We start from the raw sequence: 19,263 nt of genomic DNA on the forward strand, positions 1-19,263 counted from the left end.
CCAGGTTTCTGAACTCAGATGGCAGTGTTAGTATTCCCTCACCTGCTCTCTCTCACACCTGCATTACCTTCGACTTCAGATCCTAGTGCTACCCCTATATCCTAACTTAAAGATTCAGAAGAGTTAGCCTGTCACATAACACTGAATTTGGAAGAGAATTTTTCATAGTTCCCGTCTGTTCTAACCTCATTTTACAAATGAGTAAAACAAAGGTACTTCATGATTTACACTTTAAGTTCATGAAATTGTTTTAAATTATTTTTTATTAAATCATAACTTTGTACATTGATGCATTTATGGGGTTCAGAGTACTGCTTCAATCCCACTGGCTATTTGGGGAGAAGCTTTGAGTTGAGGAGTGGCTGTCCTATGAGACAGGAGAGAGCACCAAAGAATGGGGATGTCCTGAAGGAGGCAGTGGTTTAGGGATAGGAAGAGGCTGCTGAGATTACCAGGAAACTGGGTGTTTGACTACAGTCTCATGCCTTTTTACTTTCCTTGGCTCCTGCATTTGCCCCAAACAGGAGATCATGTCTGGCTTAGAGGCAGCAAGACCCAGGGAGACCAGATATCTATAGTTCTCTAACATCACATACCTGTACAAATTCTGTTGAGCAGGATCCAGGCATACCCACTCCTCCAGAGAGAATTCTATGGCCAGTTAAGGGTCCCATTGCCCAGCTCCCATGGTGTCTTGGTGTTCTTCCTATGGATCTTCCAGTGCTCATAGATCCAGTGTAACAGGCTGTGGCAGAGAAACCTGGTCCCTCCTGGAAGTCTAACAGTGGTGGAGAGACCACAGTTCAGTGCCCAGCAGAAAAGACTGAAAATGCTTTTCTTTGTTCACTGACTTGTGTGGGGTCTTTTTTGAAAATCAGTTGTAGGTCTGTGATCTAATTGATTAAAGTTATGCTAGTGGCACATGGTCTTGATTACTAAAGCTTTATAATAAGTGTTGAAATAGGGTAGTATAAATTCTCCAACATTGTCTTCTGCTTAAAGAATATTTTAGCTTACAATTTTAAAATAAGGCTGTCAATTTCTACAAATTGACTCTTAGTGGATTTTGTTTGAGATCATATTGAATCTGAAGGTCATTTGGGAGAGTGAGCAGCTTATCAATATTGAGCACTAAAATCCTGGAACATGGTGTACTTCCTTATATAGTTCTTTATTTCTCTTAGCAGAGTTGTAGTTTTTCAGTATAGAGTCTTATATATTTTTTGTTAGATTCTTGGCACTTAGTTTCTTTGCTTTTAAAAGCATTTTTTAAAAAATTTGTTTTCTAGTATTTATGGCTAGAATGTGAATATGCCATTGATTTTTTTTTTTCTAACTTTATTTTTACCCTGTAACTTTGAAATTAATTCACTTACTGGTTGTAGTAGTTGTTTTCATTAGGTTCCAGTGGTTTTTCCGTGTGCATAAACATATTATCTGCAAATAACAATTTTACTTCTTTTTTTTTTTGAGATAGAGTCTCAAGCCATCGCCCCTGGGTAGAGTGTTGTGGCATCACAGCTCACAGCAGCTTCCAGCTTCTAGGCTTGAGCGATTCTCTTGCCTCAGCCTCCCAAGTAGCTCAGACTACAGGCATCCGCCACAATGCTTGGCTATTTTTTGGTTGTAGTTGTCATTGCTATTTGGCAGGCCCAGGCTGGATTCAAACCCTCCAGCTCTGGTGTATGTGGCTGGTGTCTTAGCCGCTTGAACTACAGGCACCAAGCCTTTACCTCTCCTTTTGTAATTTATATTTTTGAGACAGTCTCACTCCGACACCCCAGGCTGAAGTGCCATGGTGTCAGCCTAACTCACAGCAACCTCAAATTCCTTGGTTCAAGTGATCCTCCTGCCTCAGGCTCCCAAGTATCTGAGACTACAGATGCCTACCACAATGCCCAGCTAATCTTACTATTGTTAGTAGATATGGGGTCTTGCTCTTGTTCAGACTGGTCTTGAACTCCTGTGCTCAAGGGGTTCTCCTGCCTCGGTCTTCGAATGTTAGGATTACAAGTGTGAGCCACTGTCTCCCTTTTCAATTTTTATTACTTCTAGTTTTCTTAAGCTTTAGTGAAGCATAATTGGCAAACAAATAACTTCTAAGTTTTTTTTTTCTTATGTGACATCTTTTCCTAGTTTACTAAGCCTTAAAATTATGAAAGGTTGAATTTTTAAGTGCTTTTTTTTTTCTGTTTCTGCTTGTTAAAATGATCATATTTTTTTTTTCACTTTTTTTTTGTAATGTGATTAGTTTTTTAAGTTTTTTTTTTGTTTTATATTTTATTTCTATTTCTATTCGGAGGCAAAGTCTCATTCTCTTGCCCAGACTACAATGTGGTAGCCTGATCATAGCTCACTGTGATTCGAACCTTGAATTGCTGGGCTCAAGCAATCTTTTCATCTTAGCCTCCTGAGAAACTGAGACTACAGGCACGCACCACCATGCCCAGCAATTTTTTTTTTTTTTTAATTTAGAGTCTATGTCACCCTCCATAGAGTGCAATAGCATCATAACTCTCAGCAACCTCAAACTAGGGCTTAAGTGATTCTCTTGCCTCAGCCTCCCAAGTAGCTAGGATTATAGGCACCTGCTACAACTCCTGGCTATTTTTTTTGAGACAGGCTATTTTTGGTTGCAGTTGTCATTGTTCTTAAGTGGCCTGGGTGGGGCTTGAACCGCCAGCCTTGGTGTATGTGGCTGGTGCCCTACTCACTAAGCTATGGGTGCTGAGCCTATTTTTGTTGTTGTTGCAGTTGTCATTGTTATTTAGGGGTCCGGGCCAGATTCAAACCTGCCTGCCTTGGTGTATTTCTCTGGGACCCTAACCACTGAGCTATGGGTGCTGAGCCATGCCCAGCACAATTTTTTTTTTTTTTTTGAGAGCCAGAATCTCACTTTGTCACCCTCGATAGACACAGCTCATAGCAACTTCCAGCTGTTGGGCTTAGGTGATTGTCTTGCCTCAGCCTCCCAAGTAGCTGGGACTACAGGCGTCCACCACAATGCCTGGCTATTTTTTGTTGCAGTTTGGCCGGGGCTGGGTTTGAATCTGCCACCCTTGGTATATGAGGCCAGCACCCTACTCACTGAGCCACAGGTGCTGCTTCAAATTTTTTTTATGGGGATGGAATCTTGCTATGTTGCCCAGGTTGTTCTGGAACTCCTGGCTTCAAGTGATCTCTTGCCTTGGCCTTCCAAAGTGCTGAAATTATATGGGTGAGCCACCATATAAATCCTTTTGTACTCTTAATTATGATTAAACTATGAGCTAGCTATGTAGGCACACCTTGTTTTATTGGGCACTGCCTTATTTGTGCTTCACAGATTCTGTGGTTTTTACACATTGAGTGCTAGTGGCAACCCTGCTGTGAACAAGTCTATTGGTGCCATTCTCCAACAGCATGTGGCTATGTCACATCTCTTTGTGATATTTTGGTACTTCTTCAAATATTTCAGACCTTTTTATTATGTCTGCTGTGGTGATCTGTGATCAGAGACTTGTGATATTACTCTTGAAATGGTTTGGGGGCACTGTGAATTGTCTCCATATACAATGACCAACTAAATAAATGTTCATGTGTTCTTACTGCTCCATTTACTGCCTGTTCTCCTATTCTCTCTCTCTCTCATTGGGCCTTCGTATTTCCTGAGACAGGACAGTGTTGGAATTAGGCCAGTTAATACCTCTGCAGTGATCTCTAATGTTAAGTGAAAGGATTTGCATATTTCTCACTTTCAATCAAAAGTAGAAATGATTAAGCTTATTAGTGAGGAAGGCATGTTGAAAGCTGAGATAGGCCAAAGGCTAGAACAGTTATGTTAATCAGTTAGCCAAGTTGTGAGGGTAAAGAAAAAGTTCTTGAAATTAAAAGTTCTATTCCAACGATGAAGCAAAACAGCCTTATTGTTGATAGGGAGGGAGTTTGAGTTGCTTGGACAGATCTAACCAGATAGAGCATTCCCTTCAGTCAAAGTCTATTCCAATCCAGAGCAAGCCCCTAACTAATGCCCTTCCATTTTGTGAAGGCTGAGAGAAGTGAGGAGGCGAGGAAGGCTGGTTGTTCAGTTTTAAGGAAAAAAGCCATCTCCATAACATGAAAGTTCAGGGTGAAGCAGCAAGTGTTGATCAAACAGGGGTCTTCAAAAACAGGGGGCCAGTTCACTGTCCCTCAGATCTTTGGAGGGCCAGACTGAGGGCCCCGGGACGAGTCGGCTGCTAAGTAGGACAGGCAGCGGCGGTGGCAAAAACACCTGGCGGGCCAGATAAATGTCCTAGGCGGGCTGCATGTGGCCCGCGGGCCGTAGTTTGAGGACGCCTAATAGAAACTACAGTCAGTTATGTAGAAACTCTAGCTAAGATCATTGATGAAGGTGGGTATACTTATTTGTAATGCAGACAAAAGCCATTTATGGGAAGAACTTGCCAATTAGGTCTTTCATAGCTAGAGAGAAGTCAATGGCTGGCTTCAAAGGACAAGCTGACTCTCTTAGAACTAGTGACTTTAAGTTGAACTTGGTACTCACCATTCTGAAAATCCTAGGGCCCTTAAGAATTATGCTATAGATACTCTGCCTGTATTCTATAAATGGAATAAGAAGCCTAGATGACAGCATATCTCTTTACAGCATGGTTCACTGAATGTTTAAGCCCATTCATTGTTCAGGAAAAAAGATTCCTTTCAAAATGTTACTATTTGTGGACAACACACCTGGTCACCCAAGACCTGGCAGAGATAAGCAAGATAAATGTTGTTTTCATGCCTGCTGACACAGCATCCATTCCGTAGCCTATAGATCAAGGAATAATTTCAATTTCCAAGTCATTTTATTTCAGAGATGCATTTTGTCAGGTTATAGCTGCCCTAGGTAGTGTTTCATCAATGAATTGGACAAAGTAAACTAAGATTCACCAGAAACAATTGACCATTCTAGATTGCATTGAGAACATTCATAGAAGAAGGTCAAAATTATCAACAGAAGTTTGGAAGAAACTGATGCCAATCCTTGTGGATGACTTTGAGAGGATCAAGACTTGAAGCATCTGTAGATATACCAGGACTAGAATTAGAAGTGGAGCCTGAACATAGGACTGAAATGGTGCAGTCTCATGATCAAACTTGAATAGATGAGGAGTTGCTGCTTATAGATGAGCAAAAAAGTGGTTTGAGATGGACTGTACTCCTGTTGAAGGTGCTGTGAGCATTGTTGAAATGGCAACAAAGGAATTCGAATATTACATAAACTTCGTTGATAAAGCAGCAGGTGGCAGATTTGAGAGGATCGACTCCAATTTTGAAAGAAATTCTACTGTGAGTAAAATGCTGTCAAACAGCATTGTGTGCTACAGATAAATCTCTTATAAAAGGAAGAGTCAAACAATTTGGCAAATTTCATTGTTGTCTTATTTCAAGAAATTGCCATAGCTACACTAACCATCAGCAACTGTCACCCTGATCAGTCAGCAGCCACCAACATCGAGGAAAGATGACAAATTGCTGAAGGCTCAGACGATCTATCGTTAGTTTCTTTGAACAATAAAGTTATTATTATTTTTTTTTGTAGAGACAGAGTCTCACTTTGTTGCCCATGGTAAAGTGCCATGGTGTCACACAGCTCACAACAACCTCCAGCTCCTGGGCTTAGGTGATTCTCTTACCTCAGCCTCCTGAGTAGCTGGGACTACAGGAACCTACCAGCTATTTTTTGGTTGCAGTTCGGCTGGGGCCGGGTTTGAACCCGCCACCCTCAGTATATGGGGCCAGCGCCCTACTCACTGAGCCACAGGCACCACCCAATAAAGTTATTTTTTCACTGAGGTATATAGATTGCTTTCTTTGATGTAATGCTGTTGCACACCTGACTACAGTGTAGTATAAACATAACTTTGTACTGGGAAATTAAGGAATTTGTGTGACTCATTTTATTTGTGATATTTGCTTTCTTGTGGTCTAGAACCAAACCTGCCACATTTCCAAGGTATGCCTATATTTTAGTCTCCATAATATTGTTTCATTGGGAAGAAGTTAATTTGGTTGAAGGTTAATTTATTAGTGTATTAAAGGGCTTTTTGCTATGTGTGTTTTATCTAATCTTCACCTATGTCATGTTTAGAAGAGTTTTTTCTGTCCTTTCTTTTCTTGTTTTTGTGAGACCAGAATCTTGCTCTGTCACCCCATCTACAGTGCAGTGGGCTCATCATAACTTATGGCAATCTCAAACTCCTGGGCTCAAGTGATCCCCTTTCCTCAGCCTCCTGAGTAGCTGGGGCTATAGGCCTGTGCCACCACCACTAGCTAATTTTTTTCTATTTTTGTTAGAGACTGGGTTTCACTGTTCAGGTTAGTCTTGAACGATTGAACTTGATTATTCATGTGTTTTTTCTGCTTTCTTTTAAAAATTTTATACGCTTTAGCCTTTATATTTTATCATGCCATCCTTTTTGGGTAAAATTTTTTGTGTTATAAAGTAATGATTGAAGATTTTTTTCTCATGAATATTGAGTTGTGTGAGTACTATTTGTTGAAAAGACTATTCTTACCCATTCTGTCTCAGCGTCTTATTGAAAAGCAGTTGACTGTATACAAGTGGGTCTAGTTTTGGATTCTCTTCCCTTATGTTAATTTGTATGTGTGTCTTTACACCCATACCTACTCAGTACTGGTTTTCCATTTCTTTATCTCATTGAGAGGGAGTCTTGCTGTGTTGCCCAGGCTGGCCTTGAACTCCTGGGCTCAAGTGATTTTCCTGCTTCAGCTTCCTTAGTAGCTGGGACTACAGGCACATGCCATCCTTCCCGGCTGCTTTCTGTTTTGATGATTTAAACCTTGAAATCAGGTAGTGTATAATAAGTCCTCCAGACTTTCTTTTTCAAAACTGTGTTGGCTTTTCAAGGTCCTTGCTATGTTTATTGCACATACTAGACTCAGTCATTTTCTACAAAAGAGACTGCTGGGATTTTAATTGGCACTGCGTTGAATCTGTATGTCAATGTAAGTCAACTTTCTATTGCATCTTTTGATCTACAGATGTGAGAAATTTTATGGATATACCATAACAGTATCCACTGTAGGATCTTAAACAGTTTGACAACTATATGTATTATACATTTTTTATATCATATATGATACTTTTTTTTTTTTTTGAGACATAGTCTCAAGCTATTGCCCTGGGTAGAGTGCCATGGTGTTATAGCTCACCGCAACTTCCAACTCAGGCTCAAGCTATCCTCTTGCCTCAGTTTTTCTTTTTTTAGTAGAAATGGGGTTTTGCTCTTTTTTTGCTGGTCTCGAATTCGTGAGCTCAAGCAATCCACCCACCTCAGCCTCCCAGAGTGTTAGGATTACAGGCGTGAGCCACGGCGCCTGGCCATATATGATACTTTTTAAAACTTTTCAAAAACTTTCACAAATCCAGGGGCTACAAGGAATACAGATCTATCATGTAGCAGCAAGGTCTGGGGTTTTACTGTACTCATCACCCAAATATTGTACATTTTACCCAATAGGTAATTTTTTATCCCTCAACCCCCTTCCATCCTCCCATCTTTTAGATTTTTCAGTGTCTGTTGTTCTGCTCTGTATGACCATGCATACCCATTGTTTAGCTCTTGAGAACATGCAGTATTTGTTTTACTGTTTGTGAGTTACTTCACTGAGGACAGTTGTCTCTAGTTTATCCAAGTTCCTGCTTAGGAAATTATTTCATTTTTTATGGCTGAGTAGTTTTCCATGAGGGTGCATGTGTGCACACGCACATGTGTGTGTGTTTGTGTGTGTGTACTGTATAAATGATATTTTTCAGATGTCATTTATTGATAGAATTAATTTTTGTGTGTTTACTTTGTATCCTGTGACTTTGCTGATATCACATATTAATTTCTTAGGATATTATAGGTATCCATGTCATCTGCAAATAAGGACAGTTTTATTTCTACACTCTGTGTTTGATTTCTCTTTTTCCCCCCATGCTTTATTTCACTGGTTAGGACTTTGAACACAATGCTGAGTAGGACAGGTTGATGGTGGTCATTATTGCCTTTTGTCTGATCCTGAAGGTGACCATAGTGATGAATCTCCCAGTCATAGCTGGAGTCATCAGGATGAGGAAGTTCTGTTCTATTTGTAGTTTGCTGAGAGTTTTTATCATAAATGGGAACTAAATTTTGTCAAATGCTTCTTCTGTATGTTTTGAAGTGATCGTTTTTTCTCTTCTTTAACCTGTTGATGTGGTATACTACAATGACTGTTTTGAGTATTAAATGCATCTTATATTTTTGGGACAAACACCACTTGGTCATTATATTGTATCCTTTCTTATGAGGTCTGACAGTTATAAGTTCTAGAACTCATTCTAGAAAAAGTGCTGCATACCTCAGTGTTGTATCACTATGGTCACTTCCATGATATTCCCCTTGGGAAGCTATGCCCTGGTATCAGTGCTTAGCTCACCCTACAAAGCAGTTTTGGAACTCTTTTTCTGGAACGACCGTCAGATCTGTTAGCAGGCAGCACACAAAAACACACAACAATAATGGATGTATTCAGTAAGACGTCGCCACACATTGACACACACATGGGCATGAGACAGTGATATACCAAGATTATGAAACTTAGTTGCTTGTACCATGCTACCAACATAACTGCAGGGGGCAAGTTGGTGGACTTAATTGTCACTTAGTGTCTTTGAACTTAATGTCTTTAATAAATGCACAACTTTTCAGATGTCATACTCTCTTTTCTGTCAGTTTTGTTAACATGCATCTTTTGAGGAATTGGCTCCTAAATTGAATTGCTGTTGTTGATTGTCATAGTATATTCTAATTATTCTTTAATCTTGGAATCTGTAGTGCTGTTTTCTTTGACCTTGGGATCAGTGCATTGTGATTTCGCTCTCATTTTCTTCATCATTTAGCCAGAGATTTATCAGTTTCATTGATTTCCCCCACCCCACACTAGCTTTTGCTTGTTTATTTAGTACTTTATTAATTTTTCTTCTTTGCTTTTTTTCTTTCTTTCTATTTTGGTTTTAGTTTTTACCTTTTCTAGCTTCTTAAGGTAGATACTTAACTAAGTACATTAATTTTGAGCCTTTTTTGTTTTCTGTTTATCTCCTTTGCCCATTTTTGCATTGTGTTTGGCTTTTCCTACTGATTTGTTTTTTGAGTGCTTAGCATACAATGGTGTAGTTTTTTCTCTAGTTTATCATTTTCAGTTTTGATTGTGGTAATGTTTTATGGAAGTTCGTTAAGATTTATATAGCTGGCTTGGTGCCTGTAGCTCAAGTGGCTAAGGCACCAGCCACATACACCAGAGCTGGCAGGCTTGAATCCAGCCCGGGCCTGCCAACAATGACAACTACAACCAAAAAATAGCCGAATGTTGTGGTGGATGCTTGTAGTTCCAGCTACTTGTGAGGAAGGCCGAGGCAAGAGAATCGCTTAAGCCCAGGAGCTGGAGGTTGCTGTGAGCTGTGATTCCACAGCACCCTACCCAGGGCAACAGCTTGAGGCTCTGTCTCAAAAAAAAAAAAAAGATTTATGTAGTTAGTGACATCAGTCTACTTTATATTTTATGTCAACTTTAGTAAATCTTATATACTACTGCAAACATTTTTTGATTTACTTGTTTTTATAATTGCTTTATTTATTTATTTTCAGAGACAGAGTCTTTGTCACCCTCTGTAGAGTGCGATGGCTTCATAACTCACAGCAACCTCCAGCTCTAGGGCTTACGTGGCTCTCTTGCCTCAGCCTCCTGAGTAGCTGGGACTACAGGTGCCCGCCACAACACCCAACTACTTAATTGCTTTATCTTTTAAGATTTAAATTTTTTTTTTTGAGACAGAGTCTCACTTTGTCACTCTGGGTAGAGTGCTATGGTGTCATCATAGCTCACAGCAACTTCAACCTCTTGGGCTCAACTTCTAATTCTGGAGCTCAAGGGATTCTCTTGCCTCAGCCTCCCAAGTAGGGACTGTAGGCACCAGCCACAATTCCTGGGTATAGAGATGAGGTCTTGCTCTGGCTCAGTTAGGTCTCGAATTCCTGAGCTCAGGTAATGCACCCACCTCGGCCTCCCAGTGTGCTAAGATTGCAGGCATGAGCCACTGTGCAAGATTTAAATTTTTACTCCTTAATTTATTTTGGTTATGGGGTGGCATGAAGTAGGGGATTGATAGTGTTTTTTTCCTAAATGATTACATGGTTTTCCTCAATATGGGATCTGATAGTTAAGTTCACTAATTTATTCTAGAAAAAGTGCTACATACCTCATTGCTGAATATTGCTATGGTCACCTTTAAAGTACTCCCCTGGGAAGCTATTCATGGATGCCAATGTCTAGTCTAACCTTCAAGGAGCAAATTTGGAACTCCTTCTCTGGAATGACCATCAGAACTGTTGTCTGACAATTAAGTTTGCAAATTTGCTACCATGCACTTATTTTGGAGCAGGGTACAAACTACTTGGTAAGGTTTCATAATCTTGGTATGTCAGTGTCTTGTAGTTATGTTTGTGTCAATCTGTGGTGGTGTCTTACTGAGAGGTATTCATTATTGTGTGTTTATGTGTACAATATGACGACAGCTGTGATGGCTATTCCAAAAAAGGGTTCCAAAATTGCTCTGAAGTGTATTGTAGGTGCTGGTGTTAGTGCAGAGCTTCCAGAGGGAAGTACCTTGAAGATGACTGTAGTGATATTTAGCAGTGAGGTAAGTAGCACTTTTTCCAGGACAAGTTCATGAACTTAATTGTGAGACCTTGTGTTTTTCATTATATAATCTATTTCCTCATTAATTTTTAGCAGCATTGTTTTAATCTCTTCATCTTTTCTGAAATTTCTCAGTTATAGTCATGGTTATAAATCTGTTACATGAATGAATCATTTTGTAAGGTTTCATAAAAGAATTTTGTTAAATGTATGTAATAACTCAGAATAATTTCTTTAGAGTAATTTTTCCCATTTAGAAACCTGTCATGTCCTTTAATTTTAGGTGTTTTGTTGTTTTAACATCTGTAAGTAAAGCTTTATCGTTTTCTTATTTATGTATTCTTGTTATTTTAAGTATTTGCTGGTATTTCTTTTTCTACTGTGTTTTCTAACTGGTTATTGCGAATAATAAATTCTTTAAATATTTGGTACTTGAGACAGTTGTCTTTGGAAAAAGATTCTTTAATGATGGCTTACTACTGCTTTGCTATTACCTTATAAAATGTCTTAGTAAAAATAAAAGCTGCTAGATTGAAGGTCATTAGATTTCAGCACAGTATTAAGGCTATGAATTTGTTGACCTTATTCATTTCCTATTTTAGTCGTCATCCCAACATTTTTTTCTCTCCTGGCTACCCTTCCTTTAATCTCCACTTCTGGCTTCCCTTTTTCTTTGTCTTCCCATTAACATTGAGTTATGAATATGATCATATTTTGAGATTGTGAGATTTAGGATGACAATGACTTTCCTGTTCTATCTAGTATGCAGTGTTTTACACATGTATTGAATATAAGTATTTACTGAGGTTATAGGATTATAAAATTGGATATTTTGAACTAATCGTTTTGATGTTTTACAACAACAGATTTCAGTGCTCTGAAAATATTTATATTCAAATGTGAACAATTGTTGTTACCAGTTAGGTATTCACAGAAAAAAATCTCATTAGTGGTTAGTTTATGTTAACTAAATAATTTACGAGGTTTGTACATTGGTAAAAGGTGAGCTTATTTCTCATAAAAGGTAGCACAGCTCCCGCCAGAAGCCAGATGCATATGCCTCAAAGAAGAGATAATAGGAAGTAGGATTTTATAGTGATTGGGTGGTCAAAGGTGCACATTCAGCAAGGAATAGGAGGAGCCATGGCTGTTTATGAGGGGAAATCACACATGTGTAATTGTGCTTTATTTTTCCTATCCCATCATGACTGGGAATTCAACTCTAATGTGTTTCTGGGGCCCCTTTGGATGAGAGAGGTCCATTCAGTTAGCAGCGGGGTTAGGATTTTTAGTTCATGTTTGTTATGGGGAGAAATGATGTCACTAAATGCTAATGATCATTTGAAAAATTCCTTCCCGTCCAATATTGCAAACATTTTCAGTTTTTGAAATGGCAATATTTATTTTTTACTCATTTTCATTCAGGTAGAATTTATACAGAGTAAAATTCTCTTTTTGGTGTCCAGTTTGTTAAATGTGGGTAATTTTATAGAGTCTTGTAACCACTGCCACGGTCAAGATGCAGAAGTTCATCACAGGTTTCCTGTGCTGCTTTGCAGGTGGGCAGGCCACCCCATCCTAAATCAGCCACTTAGTACTTTATTTTTTTACCCATTCTCTAATTTTTAGAAGTATATTCACTGGTTTTAGTAGTATATTTAGTAGTGAAGCCTTCACTGCATTCTAATTTTAGAACATTTCCATTACCAGGAATGAAACTCAGACCCATTTAAAGTTGTTCTCTCTTTCTACCGCTAGCCTGAGGCAACCACTGATATATTTTCTGTAGACTTACCCTTTTGGGCAAACAGAATCATGTAATGTGTTATTTTATGTCTGGCTTCTTTTATTGGACATGAACAATATCAAGTTTTAAGCATATTCATGAAATTACTTTTTTTTAAAACAGGGGATGACTGTACTAATGATGGGGTCAGCAGAGGCTCTTCCTGAAGAACCCTTAGCTAAAACTGTCTTTGTAGAAGACATGACAGAAGAGCAGTTGGCATCCGCTGTAAGACATACCAGATCTTATGTGTGATCACTACTGTTTGAATGACAATTATTAATGTGTCTTGTAGAAAGTACCATGTAAATGTTTTTGAAGGTTTTTTTTTGAGACAGTCTCACTTTATTGCCCTGGGTAGAGTGCCATGGTGTCATCATAGCTCACAGCAACTTCAAACTCTTGGGCTTAAGTGATCCTTTTGCCTCAGCCTCCTGAGTAGCCGGGACTACAACTCCCCACTGTTAAAGACTGACTAGTTTTTCTATTTTTTTAAGTAGAGATGGGGGGTCTCATTCTTGCTCAGGCTGGTCTCAAATTCCTGAGCTCAAGCAATCCACCTGCCTTGGCCTGCCAGAGTGCTAGGATTTTACAGGCATGAGCCATTGCTCCGGACCATTTTTTTTTTTTTTGCAGTTTTTGGCTGGGGCTAAGTTTGACTCCACCACCTCCGGCCGGTGCCCTACTCCTATGAGCTGCAGGCGCTGCACTCCGCCAGGCCGTTTTTGAAGATTTTATTGTTATTGAAACCACAAGGAGGCCTGGTCCAGTGTCTGTGACTATAATTTTATAGATGAGGGTTGTTCTAACATGCACACATAATAATAATATAAAGTCATTTAATATCTCTAATAAATGTATCTCTGGTAGATAACACTATGTGATTTTTTTTTTTTTGTGAGAAAATAGGATCAAAGAGGAGTTTAAATGTTGGCATATTTAAATTCTTAAAAATCCTCTGTGTTAAATACATACTTTTTTTCCTGAATTTAAATGTAGAATTAGTTTATAAGCTGGCTAACACGTGTTTCAAATGTTACTTTTAAAAATTTTTATATTTTATTTATTTATTTATTTTCTTGAGACAGAGTGTCACTCAAGCTTCCGCCCTCAGTAGAGTACTGTGGTGTCACAGCTCACAGCAACCTCAAACTCTTGGGCTTAAGCGATTCTCTTGTCTTAGCCTCCTGAGTATTTGGGACTACAGGTGCCTGCCATAATGCCTGGCTATGTGTTCTTGTTTGAAGTATTTCTATCTGTATTTTGCTACCTTGTTCTCATGGTAAGCCTACAAAAGAGGCAGGACTGGTAGGATCATTCTCTTGATATTTATTTATTTTTTGAGACAGAGTCTTTGTCACCCTGACTAGAGTACAAGTATCATGATAGCATTTCTCAGAGGTTGCTTATAGAAACTTCAAACTCCTGGGCTCAAGTGATCCTCCTACTCAGCCTTCCAAGTAGCTGACTATAGGCGCCTGGCTAATGTTTTAAGTTTTTGTGGAGGTCAGATCTTGCTATGTTGCCCCGGGGTGGTCCTGAATTGGTCTCAATCCTTGTGCCTTGGCTTTTCAAAGTACTAGAATTACTATAGATGTGAGGCCACTGTACCTGGCTTGTTTTTAAGAAGGAGAATAAAACACAGTATGATGTAAGTAAGAATTTGCCAGCATGACATAAGTAAGAATTTTCATTGGGGAAGGGGAAATAAAACATTATTACTTTAGGATGAAGATGGAATATAAATTGGTGCTTGATCTAAAGTATAACTTTAGTGATTTGTATATGCCATGTCCTTTTTTTGCCAGATGGAATTACCATGTGGATTGACAAATCTTGGTAACACTTGTTACATGAATGCTACAGTTCAATGTATTCGTTCTGTGCCTGAACTCAAAGATGCCCTTAAAAGGTAAGATAGAAGAGAAATCTATTAAGTCTTTGTTGGATAAGGGAGGTTCACATTTGATTGAAGAGTGTTCTTTTGTATTTTTTTGCATTTTTATTGAGATGTAATTCATTTATTATACAATTCACCATTTAAAAATGTTTAATGGGTTTTTATAGTATTCACAATGTGGAACCATCACTTGCAATCAAATTTTGGAACATTTTCTCCCCCATCCAAAAAAACACTTCGTACTCATTCCTGTGCTCTGTAACCTACCTCCTGCCCATCCCTAGCCAAACATTTTTCCTACTTTATCCTTTTTTTTGGGATACATAGTCTCACTTTGTTGCTCAGGCTAGAGTGCTGTGGCCTCAGCCTAAGTCACAGCAACCTTAGACTTCTCAGTTCAAGTGATCATCCTGCCTCAGCCTCCCTAATAGCTGGTATTATAGGCATCTGCCATATGTCCAGTTAATTTTTAATTTTTAATTTTTTTATTTTTTTTGAGACAGAGTCTCTGTCACCCTGGGGTAGAGTGCCATGGCATCATTATAGGTCACAGCAGCTTCAAACTCTTGGGCTCAAGTGATCCTCTTGCCTCAGCCTCCTGGTTGCCGGGACTACAGGTACCCACCACAATGCCCAGCTATAATTTTTTAATTATTTTTAATAGAGACCGTGTCTTGCTCTTGCTCAAGTGATCTTAAACTCCTGAGCTCAAGGGATCTACCTACTTTCTGTCTTATCGATTTGCCCATGCTAGGCATTTCATGTATATAGGATCATAATACATGGTGTTTTTGCTGTAATATATAGTATCTTAAAAGGTAAGGTAGAAATCTATTAAGTTTTTGTACTTAATATTTTCAAAATTTATTCATGTCGTTGCATATATCAATACTTCATTCCTTTCTTATGGCTGAATAACATTTCATTGTGTGGATATACCACATCTTGTTTATATCTTGATTGAAATTTGGATTGTTTTTGCTTTTTGGATGTTATAAGTAATACTGCTGTGAACATTCATGTTTTTGTGTGAACAAATTATTTTCACTTCTGTGTTATGTACCTATGAGTGGATTGCTTGGTATCATATCTACATTTAACTTTTTAAGGAATTGCCAAACGGTTTTTCAAAGTAGCTATATCATAGAGACCAGCTTCTCAACTCTTTTACCTAGGCTGGAGCACAGTGGCCCTACTATATAACCTCGTATTCTCTGGCTCAGTGGAGCCTTCTGCCTCAGTTTCCCAAGTAGTTGGGAATATAGGTATATGCCATCATGCCTTGCTAATTTTTTTTTTTTTTTGCAGCTTTTTGCCCGGGGCTCGGTTTGAACCTCCCATCTCTGGTGTATGGGGCCGGTGCCCTACTCGTTGAGCCACAGGCGCCGCCCATAATTTTTAAATTTTTTGTGTACAGACAGGGTCTTACTTTATTACCCAGGCTGGTCTCAAAGTCCTGGTTTCAAGTAATCCTCTTGGCTTGGCTTCCCAGAGTGCTGGGGTTACTGGTGTGAGCCATGGTATTTGGCCTGTTTTACTTTATTGATGATATGTTTGCAACATAAAAGTTTCTAATTTTGATGTAGTTTTAATTTTTTCTTTTGTCACTAATACTTTTTGTGTCATATGTAAGAAACCATTGTATAATTCTAGGTTACAGACTTATTACTATTTTTTTTTTTTTTGGTTTGTTTGTTTGAGACAGTCTTATATCTCCCTCAGTAGAAAGCGGTAGTGTCATAGCTCACAGCAACCTCAAACTGTTGGGCATAAGTGATTCTCTTGCCTCAGCCTCCCAAGTAGCTGGGGCTACAGGCACCCACCACAACACTGGCTATCTTTTTTTTCATTGTTGTTGTTATAAGAAACTTAACACAAAGGAAAAGCAATATCTAAAGGAATAATGGCCAATACTGTCCCAGGGCTGGGTTCGAACCCTCCAGCCCCAGTGTATGTGGCTGGTGCCCTAGCCACTGAGCTACAGGCACCCAGCCTAATATCTTGTTTTTTAGAAATTACAAAAGAAGGTCTGTGATATCTGATTAATTTGATGTTGGAAGTAGGTGTTCTGGGCCTTACTCTTTTGTGTGTGATTATTTAATCAGAAGACAAGACACAATATCTATCTTCAGGACACTTTTAGTCTAAAGAGAAAGACTATCAAATAAACACACACAGTTTGTCATCTGCCTTGATGGGAAACATAGGATGCTGTGGAACATTTAAGGGGGTGCCTACAAAAGATGTGTCTAAGGGAGAGCTTAGAGAAGACTTGGAGGAATTGGTCTGTATACTGGGTAGGTATTAACCCAGCCTGGATGAAAGGTAGAGGAAGTGTGAGAGTGGACTAGAGGAAGAGAGTGAAGCCAAGAGACTAAACATACTCAGTGAGACCGGACCACTCCAAGGAGAAGGATGGATATAGAAATGTGGTATGTGAGAGATTAGCCGGGGCCAGCCAGAGATCATGGACTCATTTTTATGGCATGTGGACTTTGTTTTGAGGGCAAAGGGTAATATTGGAAGATTTTAAGCAGAGTGCTGACATTCATGTTATCCTCTGGATTCTGGGTAGCTAAGATTATTATTTTATTCTTTAGTATGTTTTTCAGTTTTATTGCAGTTTACAAAAATTGCCTGGTAGAATCTTACTGTGTTTTTTAAGAATCTAAGTGTGGATTTTCTTTTATATGATTTAGTGCTCAGTGAACACTTTAGTCTGAAGACGCTTGTCTTAAACTCTGGGACAGTCTTGGCCATTATTCCTTTAGATATTATAAGTATTAGAATTTCTAGATGTTTTTCATGTATCCACACTTCAAATTTTTATGAGCTGTGCGCAGTTCTAACTTACATTTCACTGATTCATATGTCTACTTTGTTCATGTATCCACTGCTTATTTACCGTGACTACCTGTTCTTTTTTATAATCTTGTTCTTAATTTTGGATACGAATCATGCTTTTATGTCTCTGAGGCAGTGAACTATTTTTATTTAAATGTATTTTTCTTGGTTGATCCTTTAACTCTGTTGTATCCTCATTTATACCATATTCTCTTGTGTCCTAATTACATATTATCCACATAGGAGTACCTTGCAGGGGCACCTTTGTAGGCAGCACCTTAGGAAGCTGCTAGTTGCGCTGTCTTTGTCTTCTAAGATTTCCTCTTCTACTTTTGCTTCTGGGATGCCTTTTAGATTTAAGCTTTTATTCCAAGGAGAGGGCTCTTTCATGGTTTAGAAAGAGTTTGTGTAAGCCAGGGAGACTTCATCTCGTGTGATTCTGTTTTCTTGAAGGCAAAAGGAGTATTTTTGAATTCTAAATTTTCTTGAGAGAAAATTGTACTTACTAATAATGTAAGTGAATTAAGATGAGATGGTTGGGGTGTTTGTCTTCAGTAAGGTGGCACTACTGATAAAATAGGAATGAAAAGAACAGAGAAAAATTCCATCCTGAGATGCTGAGGATCATACAGATATTAGGAGAGCTTTTATTTGGTAGGTTCTAGAGAGTGGGATGTTTAAACATGAAGAGTAGAAGGTAAGTCTGTTCACGCAAGAGAAATAGACTGGGTTAACATAAGAGGCAGTGAGAGCAACGAGCTGGAGCTACAGGTAAAGTCTAGTTTGCTTGAATTTTGCCTGGTAGTGGAATGTCAGCATAATGCTGGAGTTAGGTTCTATATTTACAACCTAGAGTAAAAATTATGTGTAATAAAAATCACTGTTAAGGGCAGCGCCTGTGGTTCAGTGAGTAGGGTGCCAGCCCCATATGCCAAGGGTAGCAGGTTCAAACCCGGCCCGGCCAAACTGCAACCAAGAAATAGCTGGGCGTTCTGGCGGGTGCCTGTAGTTCCAGCTACTCGGAAAGCTGAGGCAAGAGAGTCACCTAAGCCCAGGAGTTGGAGGTTGCTGTGAGCTGTGACGCAACAGCACTCTGCCAAGGGCAATAAAGTGAGACTCTTAAAAAAAAAAAAATCACTGTTAAATTCTATAAATTACCCGTAAAGACTGTATTACATGACCATATTTTGCGTTGTATTGGACATTTGTGTTGTATCGAGCCCTGGTCTTGATAAGCACAACATAACCGGTTTTTCTGTTAGCAGTTCTTAGAATGCTATTTTTCTTTCATTGAGCACCAGTTGAAGTGGTTAGCTTGTACTTGAAAACCACACAATATAAAAATACGTACCTTTTAAACACTTAATTTCACTCAGTACAGTGAGATGGAGATGCTCATATTATGAGAAGCATACAAGAACTGAGACACTAAGGGAACAGTTGCTCTCTGATGTCATCTTTTGCTTTTGTTTTTTTAAGACAGTGTCTCACGCTGTCACCCAGGTTAGAGTACAGTGGCGTAATCATAGCTCATGGCAGCTGCAAATTCCTGGGCCTAAGTAACCCTACTGCCTCCGCCTCCTGTACTTTTCTGCTTTTCTTAAACGTAAATATTAACGTTATATTAATTTTTACATTAGCAAAATGTGAGAAGGGAAGATTTATATACCTGTTTCACGTATTGGGAAGATTTCTTGTCTCTAGTCTTTAGTGGTTTTGAATTCTGAGAGCTTCTTAGACAGTACAGTTGGCATAAGGAGTTGCTTGCATAACATACATCATTTTTATTTTGTGGAAGGCATATGATTCATTTGACAAAAGTAAATCGTGTGGAGCAGTTTCATCATATTCTGACATATGGGCTGAGAAGATGGCTGAAAAAAAGGGAAATGAATATCACAGCTCATAGCCACCTCAAACTGGGGCTTAAGTGATTCTCTTGCCTCAGCCTCCCAAGTAGCTGGGACTATAGGCACCCTCCACAATGCCCAGCTATTTTGTTGTTGTAGTTGTCATTGTTGTTTGG

The 19,263-nt window shown here is 38.9% G+C and overlaps 1 protein-coding gene across 1 annotated transcript in view; it reads left to right on the plus strand.

Annotated features, from left to right (window-relative positions):
- The window catches only part of USP14 (ubiquitin specific peptidase 14), a 51,158-nt gene that overhangs the window by 6,148 nt on the left and 25,747 nt on the right, over window positions 1-19,263 (plus strand). Inside the window, exons 3-4 of the mRNA XM_023510161.1 lie at window positions 12,617-12,721; window positions 14,302-14,405. Coding sequence (XP_023365929.1) covers window positions 12,617-12,721; window positions 14,302-14,405 — 209 coding nt within the window. The remainder of the gene's footprint in view (window positions 1-12,616; window positions 12,722-14,301; window positions 14,406-19,263) is intronic.

Source organism: Otolemur garnettii, unplaced genomic scaffold, assembly GCF_000181295.1.
Source record: "Otolemur garnettii isolate 467f Iridium unplaced genomic scaffold, OtoGar3 scaffold00012, whole genome shotgun sequence".
NCBI lineage: Eukaryota > Metazoa > Chordata > Mammalia > Primates > Galagidae > Otolemur > Otolemur garnettii.